Source organism: Amphiprion ocellaris, chromosome 17 (assembly GCF_022539595.1).
Source record: "Amphiprion ocellaris isolate individual 3 ecotype Okinawa chromosome 17, ASM2253959v1, whole genome shotgun sequence".
Lineage (NCBI taxonomy): Eukaryota > Metazoa > Chordata > Actinopteri > Pomacentridae > Amphiprion > Amphiprion ocellaris.
Window position 1 is genome coordinate 14923878 of NC_072782.1, and position 23444 is coordinate 14947321.

The 23444-nt window shown below is 37.8% G+C and overlaps 1 protein-coding gene across 1 annotated transcript; it reads right to left on the reverse strand.

Annotated features, from left to right (window-relative positions):
* Window positions 1–1029: 1029 nt before the first annotated feature.
* On the reverse strand, window positions 1030–16252 carry prkaa1 (protein kinase, AMP-activated, alpha 1 catalytic subunit). The gene is made up of 9 exons (XM_023279541.3): window positions 16061–16252; window positions 13898–14039; window positions 10086–10179; window positions 9622–9766; window positions 8424–8511; window positions 8044–8268; window positions 7401–7920; window positions 6779–6905; window positions 1030–3920 (listed from the first exon to the last, which is right to left on the reverse strand). The coding sequence occupies exons 1-9, from the start codon at window positions 16155–16157 to the stop codon at window positions 3637–3639; spliced, it is 1722 nt and encodes a 573-aa protein (XP_023135309.2). The 5' UTR covers window positions 16158–16252; the 3' UTR covers window positions 1030–3636.
* Between the last annotated feature and the right edge of the window lie 7192 nt (window positions 16253–23444).

A 23444-nucleotide genomic window follows, 5' to 3' on the forward strand; every position in this document is an offset into this window, starting at 1 on the left:
CAAAAACATTTAATTCTACTGGATTTTTTTTCTCATTATCATTTTGAGTGAGATACACACCTAAAAAAATACTTTAAGGCAAAATACCATAGAACAGATTGAAATTGAAACTTCTGACTACTTAGATAAAGACAATTTTTTTTATTGCAAGTTAGAAGGTATGACTGACATTTGAACAAACTCCACTGTTAAAAACCTTCAGGATTATTAAAAAAAAAAAGAAATAAATAAAAATGAAAATCCTTTGATATTCTGTTCTCCCAGATTAAACCCTGGGTCAGCAAATACTCTCATCTAAGAATCAGTTAATGTGCATGTTACGCAACATATATTTGTATTAAGTTTCAGTGTAGTGCATTCTATTCAATTTATGTTTATATTAGATGTATTTATACACTAGAATACAAAACTATGCGACACGTCTGGCTCAAACAAGAGTTTATGTCTACAAAGTAGGGTCTTAGATTAAGCTATCTGCCAATATTTTGTTTTTGAGGTACATCTTGTCTTACTTGCTCAATCAGCTATCAATGAAAATAACTTGTAACATTTTTTTGTGGGTATTTCCTATTGGAAAGTACTCAATATGTTATATTTTGTAATATTATGACATGCAAGTACATATGCTTCAGAAAATAGTACTAGCTACCTTCTTTATTGTATTATTTTTGTTCATGTGGTCCAAGATTATATTCTTTTCAGATTTCAACTCATCAAAAATTACACTAATGGAGCTACTTGTTCATGAGAGACAACATTGAAAATTGAAGACTTTTCACTTTAATAGTTCCTGAGATATTTGCGTTCAAACATAGCCTTAAATATTTATGTCAAAAACATGCTAAAAGAGGATGACATGCAATTTTAATTTTTTAATTCTCAGAAAGTATTTGAAATATAAATCTAACATTTCACATATCTCTATTGATACCCATTTTTTGTTGCAATAAAATTTCAGACAAATTAGAGTTTGTCAAGCAGGAAGAAAAAAATATTATAAACATAAAGACAGGCTTTAGCAGAACTGTGTGCAATTTAGCAGTTTATTAGGCAATTGTGTATACAAATGATTCAACACTGTCCATTCAGATTTACACTGGTCAGTCTGGTAGGGTCCCCTTACAAACCAAACAAAAATAGAATAATATTTCTTTGAAGCAGTTCAGATACTGAGTTGAACAGTCCACTAGGACACGACTCCACACGCTGGCAAAAAGTTCACTTTATTTGCACATTCATCTTTCCTACAAAATCCATCACGTAAGCCATGACGCTTTTGTAAACAGAACTTGCATCTGCCCTTTAAGACTACAAACGTTTAGTTTTACAATATCTTTCCGAGGCCATAGTACATGTGTTCTATGATCACCATAACTCTAGTTTAAAACTGAGACATAGAGGTCAAATATCAACTTAGTATTTCAGTCCAAGCCTGCCCCAGCAGGACGACAAGAGAAACAAGATGATCACAATTATTGTCACTTATAGCAATTTTTGCTGAATTATATCTTTGAAATGTAAACTGTTTATACAAATGACATATTTCAGATTTTAAAGCTGTGGAGAGCTAAACACTGGAAATCCAGACTTCAGCCACTGCTGACACTTGAGAATAAAAAACACATCTTTCTGATTTTACAATGAGAACAAGCAAAATTCTTAAAATCCTGGTTTAATGGACTGATGATGACACGACAAATTTTCCTTTGAAGCTTGCTTGGGTTTTCCTACTGAAATGATTAAAGACAACAGCAATAGGAAAACCCAACAGTAGCAGTTACTGATCTCTACAATAGTTCAGTAACAACATAAGATGTTAACATTTTAGCAGTTTAATGTTTTTATCTGTAATGCCAAATGTTTAGAATAGTATTTTTTTTTAACTAACAGTAATTGTGAATCAACACTGACACCGTCATTGGTGTGTTATTAAAACTGCAGAAAGTGCCAATAATTCTGACCAGAACTGAATTGCAACTTTTACTGACATGAAAAACTGAAAAACAGTACTGATATTAAGGCAGCCAAACAGACACCACTTAAAACATTAAGACCGTGGACAGGAAATGGAGTGAGACACATTATACTTACAATTAAAGACAAATCTAAGACTTTGTGAGCTTGCAAGTGTAACGTTCTGACATTTTGTTATCAAATATAAATTTGCCACACATGTACCATCTTCATGCTTGTGTGTTTTTCCTGTCATCAGAATTGTGATCGACCGACAGGGCTTTAGAATTCCAAGCTCACAAGTCTGTTTCAGGTTTAAACATATGAAACTTTTGTTTAAAGTCAACCTTCAAAGGAATGTGTGGAAACTCAAAACATTAACATGTTCAAAAATGATAAGATTTTGGATGTACTCGCCTGCCAATATTGTCCATGCACTGCATGTAATTGCTGCTACTCCTTTTCAAACCGAGCCCTGAGGCCTATACATGTGATGGATTGGCATTTACAAAATGAATGTAGTCAAAAGGCATTTCACTCAGAAATCAAACTTAAATCCTATGCATTACTCTAAAAAAGGAAATAAAGAAATAGCGAAAATATAACAAAAAAAGTCAAAATCAATTTGTCATTTTAATATGTGACATTGAAAATGATATATTTCTAGATTTTGACTGTCATGGCAAAGTATCTCTTACATGGTAAAAGCAGGTTATAGTTATCTGGAAAAACAATCAAGTATCAGAATAGTTGTGATTGAAGGAAACAAAACTGTGATATTGATTTAAAAAAACAGTAAAAAATGAAAATATATACCATCCAGCAATAGATCTTAATGCAAGAAAGAAAAAAAAATTCAATTTCCATTAGAACCAACACTCCATCCACTTAACGCACTGATAAATATATTCATGTCTTTATATATAAAAATGTGGGGGACAGACAAATTCAAACAATTTTGTACAACAAGGACAAAACCATGAAAATTTCACCTCACTCAGATTCACAAAAAAGAAAACCTAACATAAATCTGATGAAGCATTCTGTTGTCCCTGACACAAGACAGAAATACAGGGGTCACTGCACTTCTTCAGAGTCCAATGAATGTGACGGGCAAGACCACCCTAGTTATAGCCAGTGCAGCGCCCCGATACATCCGCACCACTTCTCTGATCCCCACTGAGAGAAAAAAAAAAAGAGCAGCAGGAAATAAAAGAAACTTGTGCAAAAGTGCTTCCTGCATCCTATAACCGCCACCCAAATTTCCAACCTCAATGTGTGGCTTCCTTCTATGCAGGCGAAAACGTGAGCTCGTTGTCTGTACTGGAAAGCAGTGCTCACTGGCTACAGTACGGAAAATTCAGTGTAATCACTTGCGCATATATGTATAGATCGGATGTGGGACATTTGCTATTAAATTGATCAGGAAATTATAAAAAACCCCTCCTATATGTTGTTCGCTCCTAGCTAATTAAGTAGCTTGTCATTCGTCTTTCCTCAGAACCCCTTGTACCCTAGTCAGCTCAGTGTGCATCCCTTCAGCTCAGGGAACACCAACCTGCATCAGTGCCATGGAACAATCACTCCATCCTCAGCCAGGATGAACTGAGCCATGAATCGGTTGCATGCTTATTGCTATAAAGACACTCGGAGAGGAAAAAAGGCTAGCGATTGTTTTGCAAGCTATCGTGCAAGTAGTTTAATAAGGTTAGCGCACATCTCGAAGAACTCGATGGTGTGGCTTCCTGGTCGAGGGACAGGAGCGTTGTCCCCTCCTCCCGTTGAGTCGATGGATGAGGTCAACGATGAAGCTAAGGAGCCTTCTGCAGCCTTGGTGGGGTGCACAGTGCTAGATGTAGCCGGGACGTCTGCCCCGTCTACATCGCTCTTAATAGTGGTGCGGTAGTTGCCCACAGACCCAGAGCGGAGAGGGGTAGCAGTTCCAGATTTTGTCTCCAACATATCATCTGAACAACACAGGACACAACTTTGTTTAAACAATTCACACAGACACAAAAAAAAATCTGCAACTTCATTCAAGATCAATAGGCAGGGTGCTTGCAGTTTCTATTTCACTTTTCCCCCCAAATAATGTTTCAGAAATATTTACAAAGGTCTTGAGTGCTTACAGTCTTGTTGTATCAAGACTTTAAGTTGTTGACTGTTCTGCCTTGCTGCAGAATTCCATGTACTGCAGTGCCCACCTTCTGATTTTTTCATGAAAAGTAATGTTAGAGCAGGGGATTTCTGTATTCCAATATCAGAGTTATTCAGTCATGACCAGCGCTGAGTTCTGCTGGTTCTCTTGGTGTAGTTTTTATTTCCCTGTTGTTGCCTCAGACAGCACTTGTCTGCAAGTACGTCACTTGCCTGGCATTGTTTACTTACAGGAAACGATTATAATTGTTAGCTTTTCTTTCGAAAAAGGACTCATGAAGGCCTAGAATTCAGTTAATTAATAGTTTCTTATAGTTGTGACTTACCTTTTTCTGATCAGTGAGTCCTTACATTATGCCTAATTTAATTATCGGTTATCTTCTAATTTCTGTTATTGTTTGTGTTATTGTTGCATTTTTATTTGTAGGCTGTCAAAATTGTTTGTGCAAGAGTACTGTTCAGCCTTTTTTGTTCAGTTTCGGTCAGCAACATTAAACCTGTAGCAAACAAGAGAACAATGCTGGTATAAAAATGCTTATCATGTAAGTTAATATTTTTCCGACTTAGTGCACTCTCAAAGCAGCTGCGTATTTCTAACATGACAGCTGCATATTAGAGCTGCTTAACTTATTATATTTAATTATGACACTGATGGTGTGTATTTAGGTCTGACACTGTCCCATAATGAAGAATATGTAGAAATTACTTCAGATTTTGGCCAAACTGATTAAATATTATCTCCGGTACATACCAAAAAAGTAATCAGATTAATATTAGCTACAACACCAGTAGTGTGAAACAAACTTGGCAGCAAATTAGGACAAAGTATGAATACTTATTAATGCATCTTCTGGATCAACAGCTGAAAAACTGTAGGTTCCCATGGCAACATAATGCATATAGTTTGTCTATTGTAACTGCAAGACTTCATCCAGCATTATTACTGATGTACAGCTTAACAGGTTTGCAGATGGAGCATACTTCTTCAACTGAGAATCTGTCTGGCTCAGGGAGAATGGTGCTTCTTAAAGCTGAATTCTAAAAATAACCCCCGGAGGTCAGCTGCGCAGCAATAGTGAACATGGCGATCCAGCAGGTTAAAAGAGAACCACCTCAATGACACTGAAAACTCTGACCTTAAGACTCAGCATACTCCGGTAACCCTTCAAGCTCGCTTTGTAGTCGTGTTAAATGTCAAATGTCATGTTAAACAATTAATTAGAAAACTATTGTTATGCTGATTAGAAGTACTGATAAAGATAAAATATAAACATCTATACATTTGTTCTTAGTAAGACTTCATAATCCACAGGAGGAAATTCTTTGTCACAGCACAGTACCTCACCTTTACGTACAATTTACAACAGTGACAGGCAGAACAGCATGAAACCAAGATGTGTCGTTTCCTTAACAGGTCACCTTGTTAAAGGCTGCTATAGCTACAGGTACCAGGCTTTTGGTAAAGCAAGGTCTTTGATACCTCAGGAAACTGTATCTGCACCCAGTCGGCAGTAGAGCAAAGTGGCAAATAATTCTAATTCTATAATATATAACTGTAGCAGGTGAGACCATGAAAACATTACATGCTATTACAAATGTTTTTAAATTTGACATTTCCTTTGCTGAAGACAGCAAAACAATCAGCATTAGATTTTCAGCATTTCTGACTAAGGTGTCAGTCATAACTTCAGCTAAACATAAACATCGTGGCTAACTTGGGTATAGTTTAAAGTCAAAATGTTGTCTCATACCCTTTATACAGCATGCCTGTGCTAGATCAATGGCCCACAACAACACTCCAATCTCACATTTTCTTTTGAGGTACCGCCAAGCACCTACGCACACTTCCCAAGCCCTCAACTTCAAGTCAATCATTTATGAAGTCTCAACTGAGGCAACTGGACGGAATCCAGATAAACACTACGTAGATACAAGGAACTGAACACAGAGCTGACTACAAGAGCCCTATTGGGAGGTTTTAAACTCTACAAAACTGATTGTAAATGTTATGAGACTAGCTTAACCGACAGGATGAACTCAAAAGACCTAATAGAGGAACAATATGTAATGCAAACAAAATCATTCACTATTCAGTTTTTCACACACATCTTAGTAAATGGAACAGATATGAAACTGTAAGTAAGGATGACAAATAGATTTTACAATGTTTTTTTTTTTGTGGTTACGATCACTTGCAGATAATTATCAAACCATTTATCTAATGTTAGCTGTGTCTGATAACAAGCTTGGCTGCTATTGCAATGCTAGCAGTTCCAGTGTGCAGATTTTGGTATACTCTGTGGAATGGATAAAGGTTGCTGTTTTCAGCCTTCATTCGCATAGACCACCTTCATAAGTTCCAACAAACACAGTTCTGTTGTTTATTCAGCCTCATACATATAATTTTCAACCACTGATTTAGTGTCACTGCTTTAAACCATAATTTCTTTGCTTTTTTAAAAGACATCTGACTCTTCATGATTGTTTTTTTTTTTAATTTCCACCTAAGTGTGTGGTTTTTTTTTTTCTTAATTTGTTTAGGTCTTACATATGTCAGCTACAGAGCCTTGTTGCTGTAGTCCGACAGTCTGACTGCGCAGCTAAGAGATGATCCTGATGCTGATTATTCTACAACCTAGCTCAACTGAATAGTGTAGGTAAAACTTACCATCTATGCTACGGAAGTCAAGGAGGTAGGTTCTACTGTCCACCTGGTAGAGTTGAAGGCTCATTTTGGTTTGCATCCCAGTAATAGGATTCTTCCTTCTCACACGTAGATAATATGGATTCACAACCTGGACGAGTAATGAAGGAAAATGGATTAATAATTATATAAAGCTCCTTCCTTGAATGTACTACAATATCAAAAGTTCCCATGCAGTTGACAATTTGATTCCAATGTTAATTAGTTTAAATATGTGACCCCATTTGTGTTTACTGCATTTTAACTTGAAATCCTGTCAACCCCAAAACCCGCTGCCGGGTATAAAAAACATGTTTTCAAAGAAATTGCCCAAATTACACCATTCGTTGCAACCAGAAATTGTGAAAACACAAACAATCACTGAATTTTAGATTTTTGTGCTAACTAGATACTATGAAAACCACAGAATATAATGGACTCCTTGGTGCAACTGTGAAGCCATTAGTGACTCAGCTACAGCCAACACTCGTGATTAAAACTCAGGGCTGAACTGCAGGCTGTGTTTACACAGAGCAGACAGAAGACAAGTATAGGAACATCTCAGGCTTATCTTCTCCTACCCTCTATCATAGATTTTCTTCCTTACCTTCCACTCATAGTCGAGCTGTTTCATGGCACGACACACTTCTGACATGATATCATTGGGCCTACTCTGACTGCGGATACCCAGGTGCCACTTGGCCCTTCTAACACCCTGGTGCTTGGACTTCTGGGGGTTCAGTTCATCCAGTGTGTGGCGAGGCCTGGGAGGAGTCTCCGCCACAAGAAAGGGTACGCGTTCAGGGTGAGGCTTGATAATGCCGGCCACAGCCGCACCAGACGAAGTCAGGTGCTGATCATCTAGAAAAGAGTCAGGAGGGCTTGATGCCAGGTAGAAGTCCTTGGCTTCACTCATGATGCGGCGATTGTCAATGATAAGATGGTAGGCCACGGCCAATGGATCCTGATGGTTACGACTGTATATGCAGGCCAGGACCTCCTCCTCTGTGCACTCGAACTTCTCACAAACCTCCTTCAACGCCTCGTCGTCAATCATGTTGTTGCTATAGGAGGGGTCCTCAGGGAACAAGTACTTGGGTAGGTCTTGTTTGAACCACTCATCTTCTCTGTAGGAAGAAATAGTTAAACAAACCACAGACCATGAATGCAACATATGATCTGATCCATAATTTAGACAAGAAAGACTAGTTGGATATGGCAGTATTTGTACATTATCTTGTCAGCCTTACCGGATTTCTTTGATGGTGGCTCTTTTCATTGGGTCCACCTGCAACATGTGCTTAAGGAGACTTATTACTGAGGGGTTCAGATACTGCGGGGTGAAAAAGATCCCATCGCAGATCTTTTTAAAGAGTGTTGGCACGTGATCGTCATCAAAGGGGAGTGTCCCACATAACAAGGCATAGAGAATGACCCCACTACTCCAGATGTCCACCTCTGGACCAGCATATAACCTGAAGAAAAGAAGAAAAAAAAAAAAACCAAGAAACAAGCATGAAAGTCATGTTTCACTAGGGTTGGTTGATTCAGCAACATATGCTATCATAATGGAAGAATGGTCAAAGTTCTGTGTCAATCTCAGCTAATAAGAACAAGAAAAAAACATTACCTTCCTGAAATCACCTCAGGAGCAGCATAGTTTGGAGAACCACAACTTGTTCTCAGGAACTCTCCATCTGACATCATGTTCGACAAACCTGCACAGCATTTTACATCGTTATACAGCATACACACTGACTTCAAATTCTTATAGATTAAACATAAGTACTTACTGCACAAAAACATGGGTTGGAGTTTTAGAGCTGGTTATACTTTGGCTTTAGATTAAACTAAAAGTCACTTATTTAAGCAACTACCTGTTATGCATGAAGTCTAAGACACTTTAAACATTTGAGACTTGAAGAATTCAAATATATTGAAGATGAGTACTTCACCACATCCTGCTACTGCCACAATTTATCTTGGAACATGGTGCTATGCAGATGAAGAGGGAATGTTAAGTCCCTGTAAGCTAAATGACGAAGTAGAATTATTATTATTTCCAGCGTTTCAAGCTTCTACAGTCACTGCAACTCTAGCTCAGGCTCCCAGCATGGAGAAATTTTTTTTATTTTTTTTAAATGCAACACAGGGAAAAATGAGTCAGAGAAAAAACAGAGCAGCAACAAAACACAAATACGTTCACTAAGGACTCAAAATAATTAGGAAAGCTAATGATAAGGTGGAGCAGCTTAAGATAAGACAACAACATTCAGAAATTTGCCTGAGTGCCCTAAGATGAATGTCTCAGTTTGAAAACAAGTTTTTCACATGTGCATAGCAAGATGGACAGGTTTTCTTGTAAAAATAAACAGTCAGATTTACATTCAGTGCTTATTTACCAGAATGCACTGCATCTATTCCTCGAGGCTTAACAGATAAGTTAAATATATTTCCTTCCTATATACTATTTGCAAAGCTGACTTTTCTTTTTGTGATATTTTGAAATCCAGATGGTTTACATCCATGTTTACTAGCAATCAGCGTTCTTTTTCCCAGCCTTTACTGACACGTTGCCATATTTCCTGGTACACTAATGTCGGCAACCATTGATCACTGGAATAGCATTAAACTGTCTGCTTTTGTGCATGCATGTGTACAGTCACATGGAGAAACAAACTAAACTGGGATCTGCACATAAAAACATTTTGCCATAGTCCACTATTACACTACGAATCATCACAAACTTCACAGGATGTCTTGGTGTCTAAATTACCATATTAAAATGAGTGTTATTAGACTTAGGTTTAGGGCTGAGAAATACATACCAAAGTCTGCAATCTTGGCATTCATGTGTGCATCAAGCAGCACATTTTCTGGCTTGAGGTCTCGATGTACCACCATGTGCCTGTGGCAGTAGTCTACTGCTGAAATAATCTGCTGGAACAGTCGACGACTTTCCTTTTCATCCAACTGTCAAAGCAGAAATCATCCATTAGGTGTGATCTTGTCTGTTACTGAGTTCACACTTCTCAGCTGACTAAGCAGTGCTTCATTTTGTGTTTTGATATCTTTTCCAGCCACCGTCGATTTGTGGATCAGACACTTCAAAGGTTACTGTATCTCCACCACAAGGTGACGATTTCAAAAGGCACCCAATGCTCTTTTATGCTTTGCTTATTTCACTAATAATAAAAGATATACCATCTGTGACCAGTGAGAAGATGGAGAGAATGAAAGAAAGTGTGGGGCATCAATACACAAGGCTGTTTGAAGTATTAGAGAGTACTACCTTTCCATTTTTGCAGATGTAGTCAAAGAGCTCTCCTCCTGAGACGTACTCCATCACCATGAAGATGTCTGTAGGGGTGCTAATAACCTGATACCTACAGTAACACAAAATTGAAATCATGTGGATTAGCTACAACTGGCAAACATAAAACTACTAAGGCAGCTTAGTCAAAAGCTATTATTTCATCATTTGTTAAAAGAAACAGGAACAATGCACAACACAATCACTGGGATAGTTACTCAGTTCTATAGCAACTTTCTGCAGTTCCTGGGAAAGTGTGCCTTTAGCTTAGATGACTCATTAACTTTGCAATTACATTTAACTGTGGAATACAGAAACATCAAAAGCAGCCTGAAGACACAAGTTTGTGTTCTCCATGTCACACCCAAAGAAGCACAGAACCCAACGTGACTCACGGCTCTCAAATACTGTGTAATGGTACATAAATGTTCAAATATAACTGAATGTCTGCACATTAAAAAAACATTGCATTTCTAGAAGCTATTTTTGTTCACTGAAGCAGAGCAGTGTCCAAATCACTTTCTACCCTGGTCAGTAGTCACTTGTTTAGGTGTATCACTGTGTCAATTCTGAAACAAGTGTACAACTTCATGAAACAATATAATAATAATGTCATGCCTATCATACTGTCTCTGTCATCACTCTCTTTAAATGTTAACAAAGCCTTTTTTACAACACAGCCATTGTTTCTAAACTGTATTTTTGCTCATTGTCATTCATTTTGTGATCATAAAATATAGATTTTATGTGCAGAACAACAGAAATTTAACGCTACAGTGTGATATCGAACAGAAACAGAAAAAATATGTAAATGAGAGCAACTACAAGCAAGTGTGACTTAAACAGAAATGGAGACTGATGACAGTTCGAAAGAGATGTCTTGTTCTCTCCTTTTTCCTCTATTATTACAAAAATGAAAAAAAAAATCTAGTTTGGCTACATGTGGGTGAAAGACTCATTAAAAATAGGAGCGATTGTCAACCATAACAGTCATTTACATTCATTCACAAGTGAATTTCATCCTTCAGAGACAGTAGCTGATAGACTTTGCATATATGGAGAGTAATGCAGGTTAACAAGCCAGTCACTCATTACTCATTGACCCAGTAGGTGGACAAACACAAAGCTTTCCTCAAAATGAGGAAATGTAGAGTTTTGTTCCATTGCGCAATGCACCTGTCAGGACCAGCAGCTGTAAAAGAAGTTGCAAACTGGTTGCTCTAAATTAGGGAGCACAGTTACCTACAGCCATTAACAGAGATCTTCCTCTCCATTGCTTGATATAAGGAAGGTGAAAGACAATCAGTTATTGTTTCCCTAATCATCAATAGAAGGGACTGACCGATAATTGACCTTGCTGATTAACAGGGCAGGTAACTGGCATTTTTCCTATTATCAGTATTGTTATTTTCATTAACCAATTATTGATACAATGAATTTAAAAACTTGGCTCTATTGTCACTCTGAGGTCTGTTGGTTACACATTATAAGTTAGAGTCAATCAACACTGAAGATTACTCTTCACAGATAGGGACCGATGCAAACCAAATATCACTGAAGTTGTAACAAACACTGCAATCTTCCACCAGCATGCAGCTTTTTTCCATGACACTCTCAATACCTGAATAATTCATTTGTTGGCGTCAGTGCAGCTGGAATTTATGTTGTTGATTGTGCTAGGCTAAGGATGTCACTAAGACCCTAGCTGTCAGGCTCGTGGCTAATGCAATCTGGAGTACAACAACATCTTACCAGAGTAAGATTAACTTCATGTGCAAAAATTGAACAGGAAGCAGAGCCACAAATCAGGTCATTAGCTACTTTCACAGTGGCTAAGGCTAAGCTAGTGGCAAAGTTAAGAGGCAGCCAGAGAGTACCTGGAAACAGCATCTGGAAAACAGTAACATATATTGTAAAGTGACTGTTTGATACAAAGGGGCAGGTTACATCAGTTTATTCTCCTTTCTGCCGCCTTTCATTCAGAAGTTTGTAAACTTCTGTTATTGTATTGAATTGCTTTTTTCTTTTGTCAGTGAATGAAATAAAAACTAATTAACTATAGAATGCTTTAAGATATAGCCTCAGTGAGTAATTAAGTGACAGAACAGAAAAAGATTAACAAAACAGTGAAAAACTGCAGAGGTAACTGCAGGAGAAGAAATGACAAACTGCCAAACTATCACATGCTGCAAACATATAATGATGTGATTTTATGCTGCATGGTGAGAGGAGTTTGCTCCTTCACTGAGAAGTTAGAGTCTGTTGCCTGCAACATCTAACAGCTGACTGTTGCTGCTCTTGTATGTTGCATTACTCCCTGCAATACTTCAAAATGATCAACTTAAATGATGGGTGCTTAACTTCGAAACAAACACACAGCATTTCCTGTGATTATTTGATCATAAAAGTCATATCATGTTTTGCCAGTTAAATGTTTTTAAATGCAAAGCAGCAGTAGTACAAAATGCTTTGTTTGCATTAGTAGTAACTTCATACTGCACTTTTTCCAGGAATGTTGCCACAGAAACCCAGTACATTGTACTGCAAATATATAAATATCGCAATGCTTTCCTCAGTGGGCTAATGGCTCAATCACCACTTTGTTACATCATCTGACCATAGTTAGTTAAATAAAAATCTTTGAGATCACCACTTAAGAATGTGTTATTAGTCATTGCTGATCCTTTTACTCCAATAGTGACATTCATCATAAATAATGCAACAGTGTCGAGATATTTTAGGAAAACATCTAACAGCTTCCTTCTCAGTCTAAAGGGTAAAGGCAGTGATGATTGTGGTACAGTCTCAAAGTTTACTCAAGTTTCAGTAGATGTTACAGTGGTTGCCTAACTGTACATTTTATGTGTCAAAATTGCTACAAACATCCTGTAGAATAAATGAAGCAGTGTTACATTACATTGCTCTGTTTGTTATTATTCAGACTAGACAGGCAATGCTATGCACTTTGCCCCAGTGGTTTGTGCACTCTGCCAAAGATGGGATCTCTCTCTCACACACGCAGTTTACATTCTTGTGCATGCATGACATGGAACTGGCATTTCAGGCAATTAGCCACGCCGCCTGGACAGTGTAATGACCCTGCAAGTGTGGCCTTGTGCCTGTGGATATTCACTTGCTGGGCAGGAAGTTTCCCAGTAATTTTCTAACAATATTTTTAGACTGGTACTTCTTCTAGCAACAGCGTCCCACTTTGGCCTTATTGTGAAGCTACATAAAAATGTTTTGTCAAGCCGAGTGGTAGTCAACATCATTGCTTGATGTATCTGTGCACTGAAGCAACAGCAGCATACAGCAGCTGGCTTGACGAGTGCTACATTGAATTCACACAGTAATGTTAAACAATGACTCACAGTTACTCATATACCTGCTTCAACGTATACAGATGTTGTCAGCAAGCAATTTAAAATAAGACAGATAATAGTGACTATTCTTTTCTGCTAAAACACAAGTGGTCAAAAGAACCAAATGATTACACAATGAAACCACATTTAGTGATTACTGACGTTAAGAATGGGTCACACAGCAAGGCAGGACAAAAATAATGGCCTTTTATACACTTAAATGAAAGGCTAAAAGAGGGGATAAAGAAAAGAGGCAATACTGTACAATAAGCAGATGACTGATGTAAGAGGAGAGTGGGTCAGACATATTGTCCCAGATGAATGTATTCTAAAACACACTATTAAAGCCTGGAAATAGCTCAGTGGGTGGCATTAACGTGGCGGCAGGAGGATTACGGAACAGTGAGCAGGGTGTAATCTAGGACTTACAGTTTAATTATGTGAGGGTGCCTGAAAAGCTTGAGGTTCTGGATCTCCCGGCGAATCTTTCCCACCACATCCAAACTGCGGATCTTCTGCCTGTTCAAGATTTTCACCGCCACTTGGTGCTTAGTAAGCTCATGTTGGCCCACTGCAGGGTAAACAAGATGAGAGTGCATGAGTAATACCATATCCTAATTACAAATCAAGGACACATAAACAATGAAAAACACAACAATTAAAAGAGCAGAAATGACAGAATAATGCAAAACTATTGTCACAGTAAGTAGAGAAAACCTTGTACCATAAAATAAAATTTAAAAATCTCCATTGTAAGCTTGTATTAACATGACTGCTTTTAGACAACTGGGTGCAGTACTCCAAAAATGACTACTATATCCAAATATAACCATAAACATTACATGGCAAACAGTAACTTGTTTACACCCAGCAGACACAGAGCAACAACAGCATTTATTAAGAGTCATGCTACCATCTTGTGTATGAATGTCAGTTCAATATTCCATTTAAGTCTGCATGGAGCTCTACACCAACTCCAGATGGAAGTATGTGGTTAGTTGTAGTCTCTAAATTTTTGGTGGTAAGTGGACAGATATGTTATGGACTTTAAATGCCATCAGTTTCCTCCAACATCTGGAAACAATGCTGAGAGAACCAGGCAGTGAACCAAAATAACAAAGCTGCAGGCAAGAAAACCAAAACAATAACCTAATATACCCTAGAATGCTCCGTAAAAACGAGCTGAATTCCAGAATTAAATATAAATACTCTGTTGGTTTGTCACTATCAGTACTCCCTTTCACATAAAAGTAGATACCATGTCCATTGTTAATGTAATATATATTGAATACACCAGCGTTAAGTGGAGCATCATGTCAATGGTAAGATATAAAGTGTTGGCTGAGGACTGATATATGTTAGTGTAACCTAATCTGAACTCAAGAATCACTATCAACTTAATGCAAAAAATATTTGTTCGTCTTGAGGATGGGGTTCAGCTGTCTACTTTTGAAGGGGAATCTGGTCAAACTGATGTTGTATGGACTTCACAACCTACTGCTATGTATCAGCAGCAGACAGGACAAAGAATGCAAACACAACCTAAACCTAATTTTCCATAGTGAGAAAAAAAAGACAACATCTAAAAGGATCATGGGAATACAGCACATTTGCACACAAGAGTTCGAGTCTGCTTTTGATTTACTATTTGTGGCGGTAGTGAACTATTAAATCTTCAGCAATCAAGGCCATAATCACAAAGCACTCCAGTGCTTTCCTTTTCCTTTCAATAACAAGAACAACAACAGAAAGCTGAGTGCAGAGAGATGACTCACTGGGAATTCACTGACTGTAAACAGAGCTAGTGGTTGTTCTGAGTGTTTCTTTAGGAAGGGACTAGCTGGTTCACTTCATTTGGGTAAATGTGAGCTTTATTACATGTCTCTAGAAGTCAAAAGGCACTGCAACGTCAATCATAATGACAAACATTGCAGTTTTTATGGAATCCAACAGGCAGTTCAGTCCAGTACATGTTACTACAAGTCCAGCTGTATATTGACCTGGGCTACTAATCGTACCGCCCTCTGGACTGGGAACACTGGGCGTAGATTCGGCTAGGTTTTACCTAATTCTGCCTCCATGCACATTGAAAAGCAGTTATATTTCTACTTACACATGTTAAATATAAATCATAAGGAGAGCAATTTAGGCTTAAATGAGTGACGAGGTACAGAATTTACTTATACAATATTATAAACAAAGAAGAGAGATGGCTAAAAGCTCCCTATTAATGTGTAGCCAGCTAGTCACTTTGGTCTACTTCCCGGTGTCTGTCTTGACAAGCGACTTGTGGCTCACTGGCTAGCTCACAACGGAACAGACGCTAACTGAAATACCTGTGTTCAAATAATAGCTAATGTCGTAGAAATTGCGCAGTGTTGTTCTTTATGCCAACTGCAGCTGCAGCTCCTAAAACCTAACGTCTGCCACAAGCAAGTAGAGGTAACAGCAGGACAACAAGTGTGTTACCTTCCTAGCGTTGCGACAAGTTAGCTTTCCGAGCAATGCTAACTTAGCGGCTAAGCTAAAAGCTCCCGCTGCCACCATCTTTCGGTTGGCAGGATGAACAAACGCAAAGACAGTCGCACAGACCTTTAACCTTTCCGAACGTCCCCACTCCGAGCGTGTCTCCGAGAATGTAATGTCCAATTTTAACTCTTCCTTCATGTTTCGTTTTTTCCGTCGCCATCTTCCCGCAGTGGCCTTGCTGCGGGGTTTGCTAGCTGCGAGCAGAGACGGACCGAACTCCGCTGCGTGCGTCTCCACTCTAGCGGCTCCGCTCCGCTCGGAACGTGGGAGGCGCCCCGGCTCCTGCGCCATTCGTCAAAACGACAGGAGACGTAAGATGCTGCCTTCATATGCTCCCAGGAAAATCCGACATCACAGATATAAAGTCAACTTTTCATGGACTTATCCTGTTTGTAATTGAAAATTCCCAGCCTGTGTGCACTTTATTTTTTTTTCTACTATTTTCTTGAAAATTAAATTTAATGAATTAAAATGTTATTAAATGTCTCATTGCTTTCCTTTTCCCACATTTGCCCGTAAAGCACTTTAAATAACCTCTGTGTATGATAAGGTGCTATACAAATAAACTTGCTTGCACAGTGTATAATTGCTTTTAAATCTATGCCACAGTCATGTCAGGTCATACATCTAAATCTAATTTATTTCTCGCAGATCTCACATACCACTGCTATTCAGACTTTTAGTCGAGACTTAATTGAACAAATATCGTCCTACCTAGGTATTTGGGAAGATGATAGGCTTCCTCTTTGAGTAGTGAAAGCTGGCTATGTTCTCAGTTTTAGACTATGGGCACATTATCTACATACTTGGTGCTGGCTGCACTCATCCCTGCCTAGACTCTGTGTATCATGACTCTACATTTTATATCCAAGTCTTTGTCTAGTACACATCGCTGTGTAATTTATGATCTGGTTTGTTCGGCCCTAGGAGACAGCAGACCCGGTAGATTTTTATTTACGAAGAAATCCTGGGTAAACTCCATTCTTATTTGAGTGATTTTCTATCAGCTGGTAAAATTTTCACTCGTCTAAATGACTGCTATATAGGATACCCAGGATTTGCTGTGTACATCATAGAGTGGCCTTACCCCGTTTTGCACCTTTGTCCGGGAATAACCTTGAGAACACACTTCAGCTTAATGATTTTGTCTCCCTGATAATAGAGTTCAAAGCTCTGACCAAAAGACATATAACTGAAGACTGCAATTGCTACTCTTAAGCTGGATTTTGTGTTGTATATCTTAATCCACTGGTTGCTTCAATGAGATTTACTTTTGTTTTGTGTCTGTTGTTGTCATGCTTGGTTTTATAAGCCTTTGTAACTCGGTGATGGTGTGCCTTCTTGGTCAGGTTTTCGTGTGTGTGTGTTTTAAACTAAGAGTGGCGTTATGAATTTATCTAAGAAGTGAAAAAATAGTTTGATTATGACTTTTTAGCATTATTTATTATTTGATTTGCCAAAGTCATATAAATATTATGGTAAAGATCCCAGAGAATGACATTAAACACAGATTTAACTAAATTAATTCTTAAGGTTAAGACCGTGCAATATAATTATATCATACAAACTACCTCGATCAATTGAAATGTTAACGTTAAGAACCTATAATATTATCCTTTTTGACAGGAAGAAACTTCGAGCAGAACCAGGCTCAGGGTGGGAGACCGTCTGCCTCGACCAGCTGGGGTGAGGGTAAAGGGAAGGAAGAAAGGGAAAGCAGAGAAAAACTGATGAGAAACAAGAGATGCTAAACACTGGACTGCAGACCAGACATGTGCAATTCCAGAGTCAGAAATACCTGCACAGAGGCAGAGAGAGAGAGGACAAAAAACTCACTGTGAGAGAGAGAAGACACAAAGTGAACAACATGCAACAGTGCAGAAAAATGCATAGATTAAATGCAAAGTAATGAAGAATACTTGAGGAGAAACACCTGTGAAGGCCTTTGTATGACAGGATAGTCAAAGTAAACCACAAGGGCTAGATGAAAAAAGAGGAAGAACTGTAAAAGTAAAAGAGTGAAAGACAAAACTCAGCAAAATCAGGCAACCGATGAATGCAAAGCTGCTGGGGGATAAAAAGTAATTAAGTGAACATGAGCAAGACAGTTTTATCAAGAACTCAAAGCAAAGCACAAAGATGAGACTTTATAATTAGAAATTACAAATGTAGGACAGAATTTAATTCAACAGAAATATATGTAACAGAACTGGATGTCAGTTACAAACATGGATGATTTCAACAACATTAACGGACAGAGGAAGCTAAACATAAGAAACCAGTGTGGTGTGCTCCAAGCACTATGGGAACAGTGGATCAAGTCAGCACCGTGGTGCCATATATGGGCCCTATTTTTCCTCAGTTATGCACACTAGTATGAACTCTGGTTTAGACACAGCATACAAAATTTGACTATAACTGGTAAAATGCCATAGGAATGATAAAATGGGAAGAATATATGTCTGTCAGAATGCATTGTATTGTGCATTAGGTTTCATAAGAATATAATTCTGTGGTCACATAACAATTGCGACAACTGAAAATGGTTTTAAATAGCCAGTATCTACCCTGATGATCAGGATCTAAACAACATTTGTATTCCAGCCCACTGTGACACTGAAGTGAGCACACATCTCACTGTACTTACAGTAGGTCCTCCTGTTTGCCCCATGAGGCAGAAATCAGCTCATGTGGGGTATACACTTAAAGCACACATGGTAGGATCCAAACATTTTTCTAAAACAAAAGAGTCTTTGTTTACTCGGATGGTGTGCAGGCGGTTTGAGAACAGAACGGTAGCGCTGTGTCAAGTAAAAACCAGGCAAACTCTGCTGAACCATGACTGCTGATCTATAATTCATGCTGCAAAAAACTCCAAACTAATGGTACATAGGAGGCGGAAATTTAAAAAATGAATCATCGCCTGTAAATGGTGTTTAATTATGTTGCTTTGTTGTGTTTATTGAGTCACGTAATTCCTTCCGATTATACTATTTAGTACTGCAGTGTCGTGAGTATACTATTAAACGCAGCTTAGGGCTCGTATTTATGAGTTGGTTATACAGTTTGTCATGTCATTTTCTGTTCTGTACATTGTGGGAAACTATTCAAGCGCTGGAAGGGCAAAGGAAGGTGAACATTTGATAGGATTAAGAGCAGAGAGGATACTTTTATGTTTTCAGAGACTAAAAGTATTGCATGAAATGATTATGGGAGCAAGATTTGAGGAAAAATCTATTAATTAAAGCTATAACATAGAGAAGATAACTGAATTAAACTGGTTCCCACGGTGGCATTTCACATGTAAATCTGCAATCTACATACTCATCATCTCCTCAGAAAAATAGCTGTCAGTCTGTTATTTAAGTTTTCAAATGAACGTCTTTCAGAATTTGACAGATTTCCTCTGACAGCTGAGAAACACCCACGGTTCTGCTTTTGTGTGTGTGTGTGTGTGTGTGTGTGTGTGTGTGTGTGTGTGTGTGTGTGTGTGTGTGTGTGTGTGTGTGTGTGTGTGTGTGTGTGTGTGTGTGTGTGTGTGTGTGTGTGTGTGTGTGTGTGTGTGTGTGTGTTTGCTTGCAGAAGCGTCTTAGTGGGTTGTTAATATCTCCCGAAGAAGTTAAAGACAAACTTTCTCGTCCTCTAAGAAGCTTGGTGAAGTTTGAACAGAGCCACTCCTACTGTATCTCATGCCCTAAAAAGACTGAGAATCCTCATAGACACGCACTGAATAACAATGAACTAGTCAGGATGAGAAAAACTGCTCATTGACGGTGATGCATGACCAAATCTGTGAATACACTGTGATAAATCCAACTAAAGACTCTGAAGGTCGCGCATCATCACAAAGAAGAACATTAGGAGCAACATCTTAAGTAACTTTAAAGACTTTTATTCTTAGTTTTTTGCAAACACAAAGCATAACCCCAAGTACAGGCTGAACAAATACAGGTTTCACTCAGTCAGTCGGTGACTGATTATTAAAGAGAGAATGGCTGGTGAACAGTTTCCATGACTCCCTTGAGGAGTCTGGTTGGAATTAACAGTTAGTACCAAAAGTCCTTGTCAGTGACACTTGCAGTATTGTGAATGCAGTGCTCTGTATGCGCTCAGAGGCTGAAAGGATGCAAGAAAAGGTTTATACAGTTTCCATGTTTTAGAACTCTAGAAATCCTGCAGCTCAGTGCACATACAGTATATAAAGTAAATTATGTTGAGCTCTGTTTGTGTTTCTGTTTATCAGTTGGACATTTGAGGACAAGGCTGGACCACCCAGGAGAAGTGGGCAACTGTCCAGGGGCCCCATAGACTCCAGGTTTGCTACATATTATCTGGATCAACTTAATTTGATTAGTGGCAAATTTCTGATCTACAACAGGTCGTCCTTCTTGTTGTTTTTTTTTTGTTGAGTGACACTGTATCAAAGTTTATCCTGAGCTGAACTTCTGTAAAGGTTGATTTGTCAAATAGTTTCAAGATTGTCTGCATTTTAACAAATTACACAAAAACCTGATTATTCCCTCTCCGAAATACAGTGAGGCTACAGTCAGTGTTTTACTATTATTACAATCATTTTCCATGACTGATTCATTTTGTAGTGTATAAAATTCCACAAAATGTTGAAAAATAAATTTACTCTCTGAAACTTAATGAAAATATTAAATTAATTATTAAATATTAAAATACCCTCTTTTAGTCTGGACAACAGTCCTAAAAAAAATCCAAAATGTCTAATTTTATATAATAATAATAATAATAATAATAATAATAATAATAATAATAATAATAATAATAATAATTTTCTTTATATGTATATATATATATATATATATATATATATATATATATAAAAATAAAAATTAGAGATGTATATTTTGTGAGTTGGTAGCACAGAGAATATGATTTAAGTGATTCATTTATTATCAGATTTGTTGCCTTTTTGATCAGCTGGTAATCAAATCATCATTTCAGCCCTACATTATTAGTTGTCTTGCTCCATATAATAACTGCCATCTTTCATCATACATCTAGAGATGGATGTGAAAATTCTAATTCCTCTCAGTAGCGACATCCTGTGGTTACATGTCAGTCTTGAAGGTGTGATTTGTTAAATGTGGTTTTCTTTTATTTTTAGTCGAGAATGTCAGATTGAGTTGCTCAAAATAAGAACTGTGTTTTGACAGTTTATCTGAGATTTGATCATATTATATTAGATAATTTTGGAAACCTAATGAGAATACCAATTTAACAAGAGCATGTGATATATAAAAATATAAACAGAATTTGCATCAATGAAGATAACAATCAAAAATACAGTATAGACATTATTATGTGGTAAATGACTATTCTAGCTGGAAACAGCTGATTTTTAATGGAATATCTCCATAGGGGTACAGAGGAACATTTCCAGCAACCATCACTCCTGTGTTCTAATGCTACATTGTGTTAGCTAATGGTGTTGAAAGGCTCATTGATGATTAGAAAACCCTTGTGTAATTATGTTAGTACATGAATAAAAGTGTAAGTTTTCATGGAAGACAAGAAATCTGGGTGACAAGGCCATATTTCCAAGGATTACAGACCTCATGCAACAATAACACAAGGCCTAAAGAAAACATCAAATTTATTAGTTGAAAACTTGTACGATGGAGCAACACATGCACTGAAATAATTGGCTAAATGAATAATGTTCCCTCTATAGCTGAAAAAGTTAGAACAAGTGTTAAGCTTTTCATATCTGACTGGATGTATCACTTTCAGTCCAGCAGTACAAACCAAATTTGTGTTTATGTAAGTGTATTTCTACGAATGTTTAACTGGTCACAGTCTGCTGACCCTTCACAAAAGCAACTCAGCAATCAAGGTTGTGTATTAATGCTAAATCATGGTAAATTTACCAGCAAACTGAGTTAAGGTAATGTTTAGACGACACCACCAAAATAAACTACTACGAAAGCTCTTACATGTTAATTTGATTATCATCTGTCCTGAACAAAAATACTAACAACATACAAATGGTTTTCTTTTCTGACTTAGACGGGAAAAAATTTAAATCTAACGTCTATAGTTATGGTTAGAAAAGGGTTCACTTTAGCTGTGCAATGTGTCACAAAGTCTCAGCCACTGAGTTAATCCACACCTTGGTCAAGTGTGGCTTTAAAGGACTATGATCCGACAGTGTGACCAGTACACAGACACTCTTTTGACCTGTGACAGTAATAGTCCACCTTAAAATGCAGCTTTATTCAAATAACATGATGCCACATGTGACAAAAGAAAGATGAGACTAAGTTGTTTGCTGCTATGATGTCAGTTAGGGTCATAAGCAGGCACTTGAATGTTCACAGTGTCCCCATTTGTCATCTAAGAAATCATTTCAGACAGCATGATACAACAATAAGCCACATGATACTCTAGATGGATGTGTGTGATGTGATCCTGTCCCTGAAAATGTCTGCCAACTTCTGCAATTCCTTTAAGAAGAGTGGATCCCCAAGTAGCACCGACAACGTCATTACCTGCATGCGTCAGAGATGTGTGACTCATCCCTCACTTGTGATTTCTCTTCTGTGGCCTCACTCTCAATCTGTCTATTGTCATTACCAATATAGTGCATACTTGCTTGTTCCATTACATCCAGTCTGTTCAAACAACCAATAACTAATATTCTATGTTAAAAAGAATGAAGAGAATTTAATAAAACCTCACATGCAGTATTTATATTTTTGTTCAGTATTATACCACCAGCTGTTAAATGACAAATAACAATTTGAGAAATAGATCGAGCACATGCTTGAAAATGGACATTAGTTATATTTTTCTTCTCTGCTGATGGTCTTAATAAAGCAGCACAGGACAGCCTTTTTTGGGCAATTTAGTTGCTATAAAAAGAAATCCTAAATTTTATTGCAAATGCAGAAACCTTAATTTCAAATAAATCAATTTAAGGTAGCTTGACCTCCACTTTATTATTAGCCAAGTATTGCATTTGTGCTTTGAGCATCCAGCAGATGGCAATGTCTGTGCAGGAGAGGAGATAAAGCTTAGGACATGCACTGGAGAATTACACTTGTTATTTCCATGACAGCGAGCCATTAAGTTTTTATTACCCTAAACGATAACTCCTCCAGTCATAACTAGCAAGACAAGTCACACAAACAAAAATGAGTCTATGACTGCAAGATGGTGTGTGTTTGCTAAATCTTCTGAACACATAGCGGAAGCAAAGTGACTCACGCCACATACAGAAATAAATGGTTGGTGTGAGACAGTGAAGTATGGAACAATACAGAGAACTACAAGACTGACACACTTTATATTAGAGGCCTGAAAACTGAGAGGAAATGCAGCAAAAGTAGCAAAATCAATCTGTTGTTAACTGTAGAAACACGGCTGATTAAAGTGGACCTAACAGCGGCCCCGGGGTCAGTGTCACTGCCATTACCAG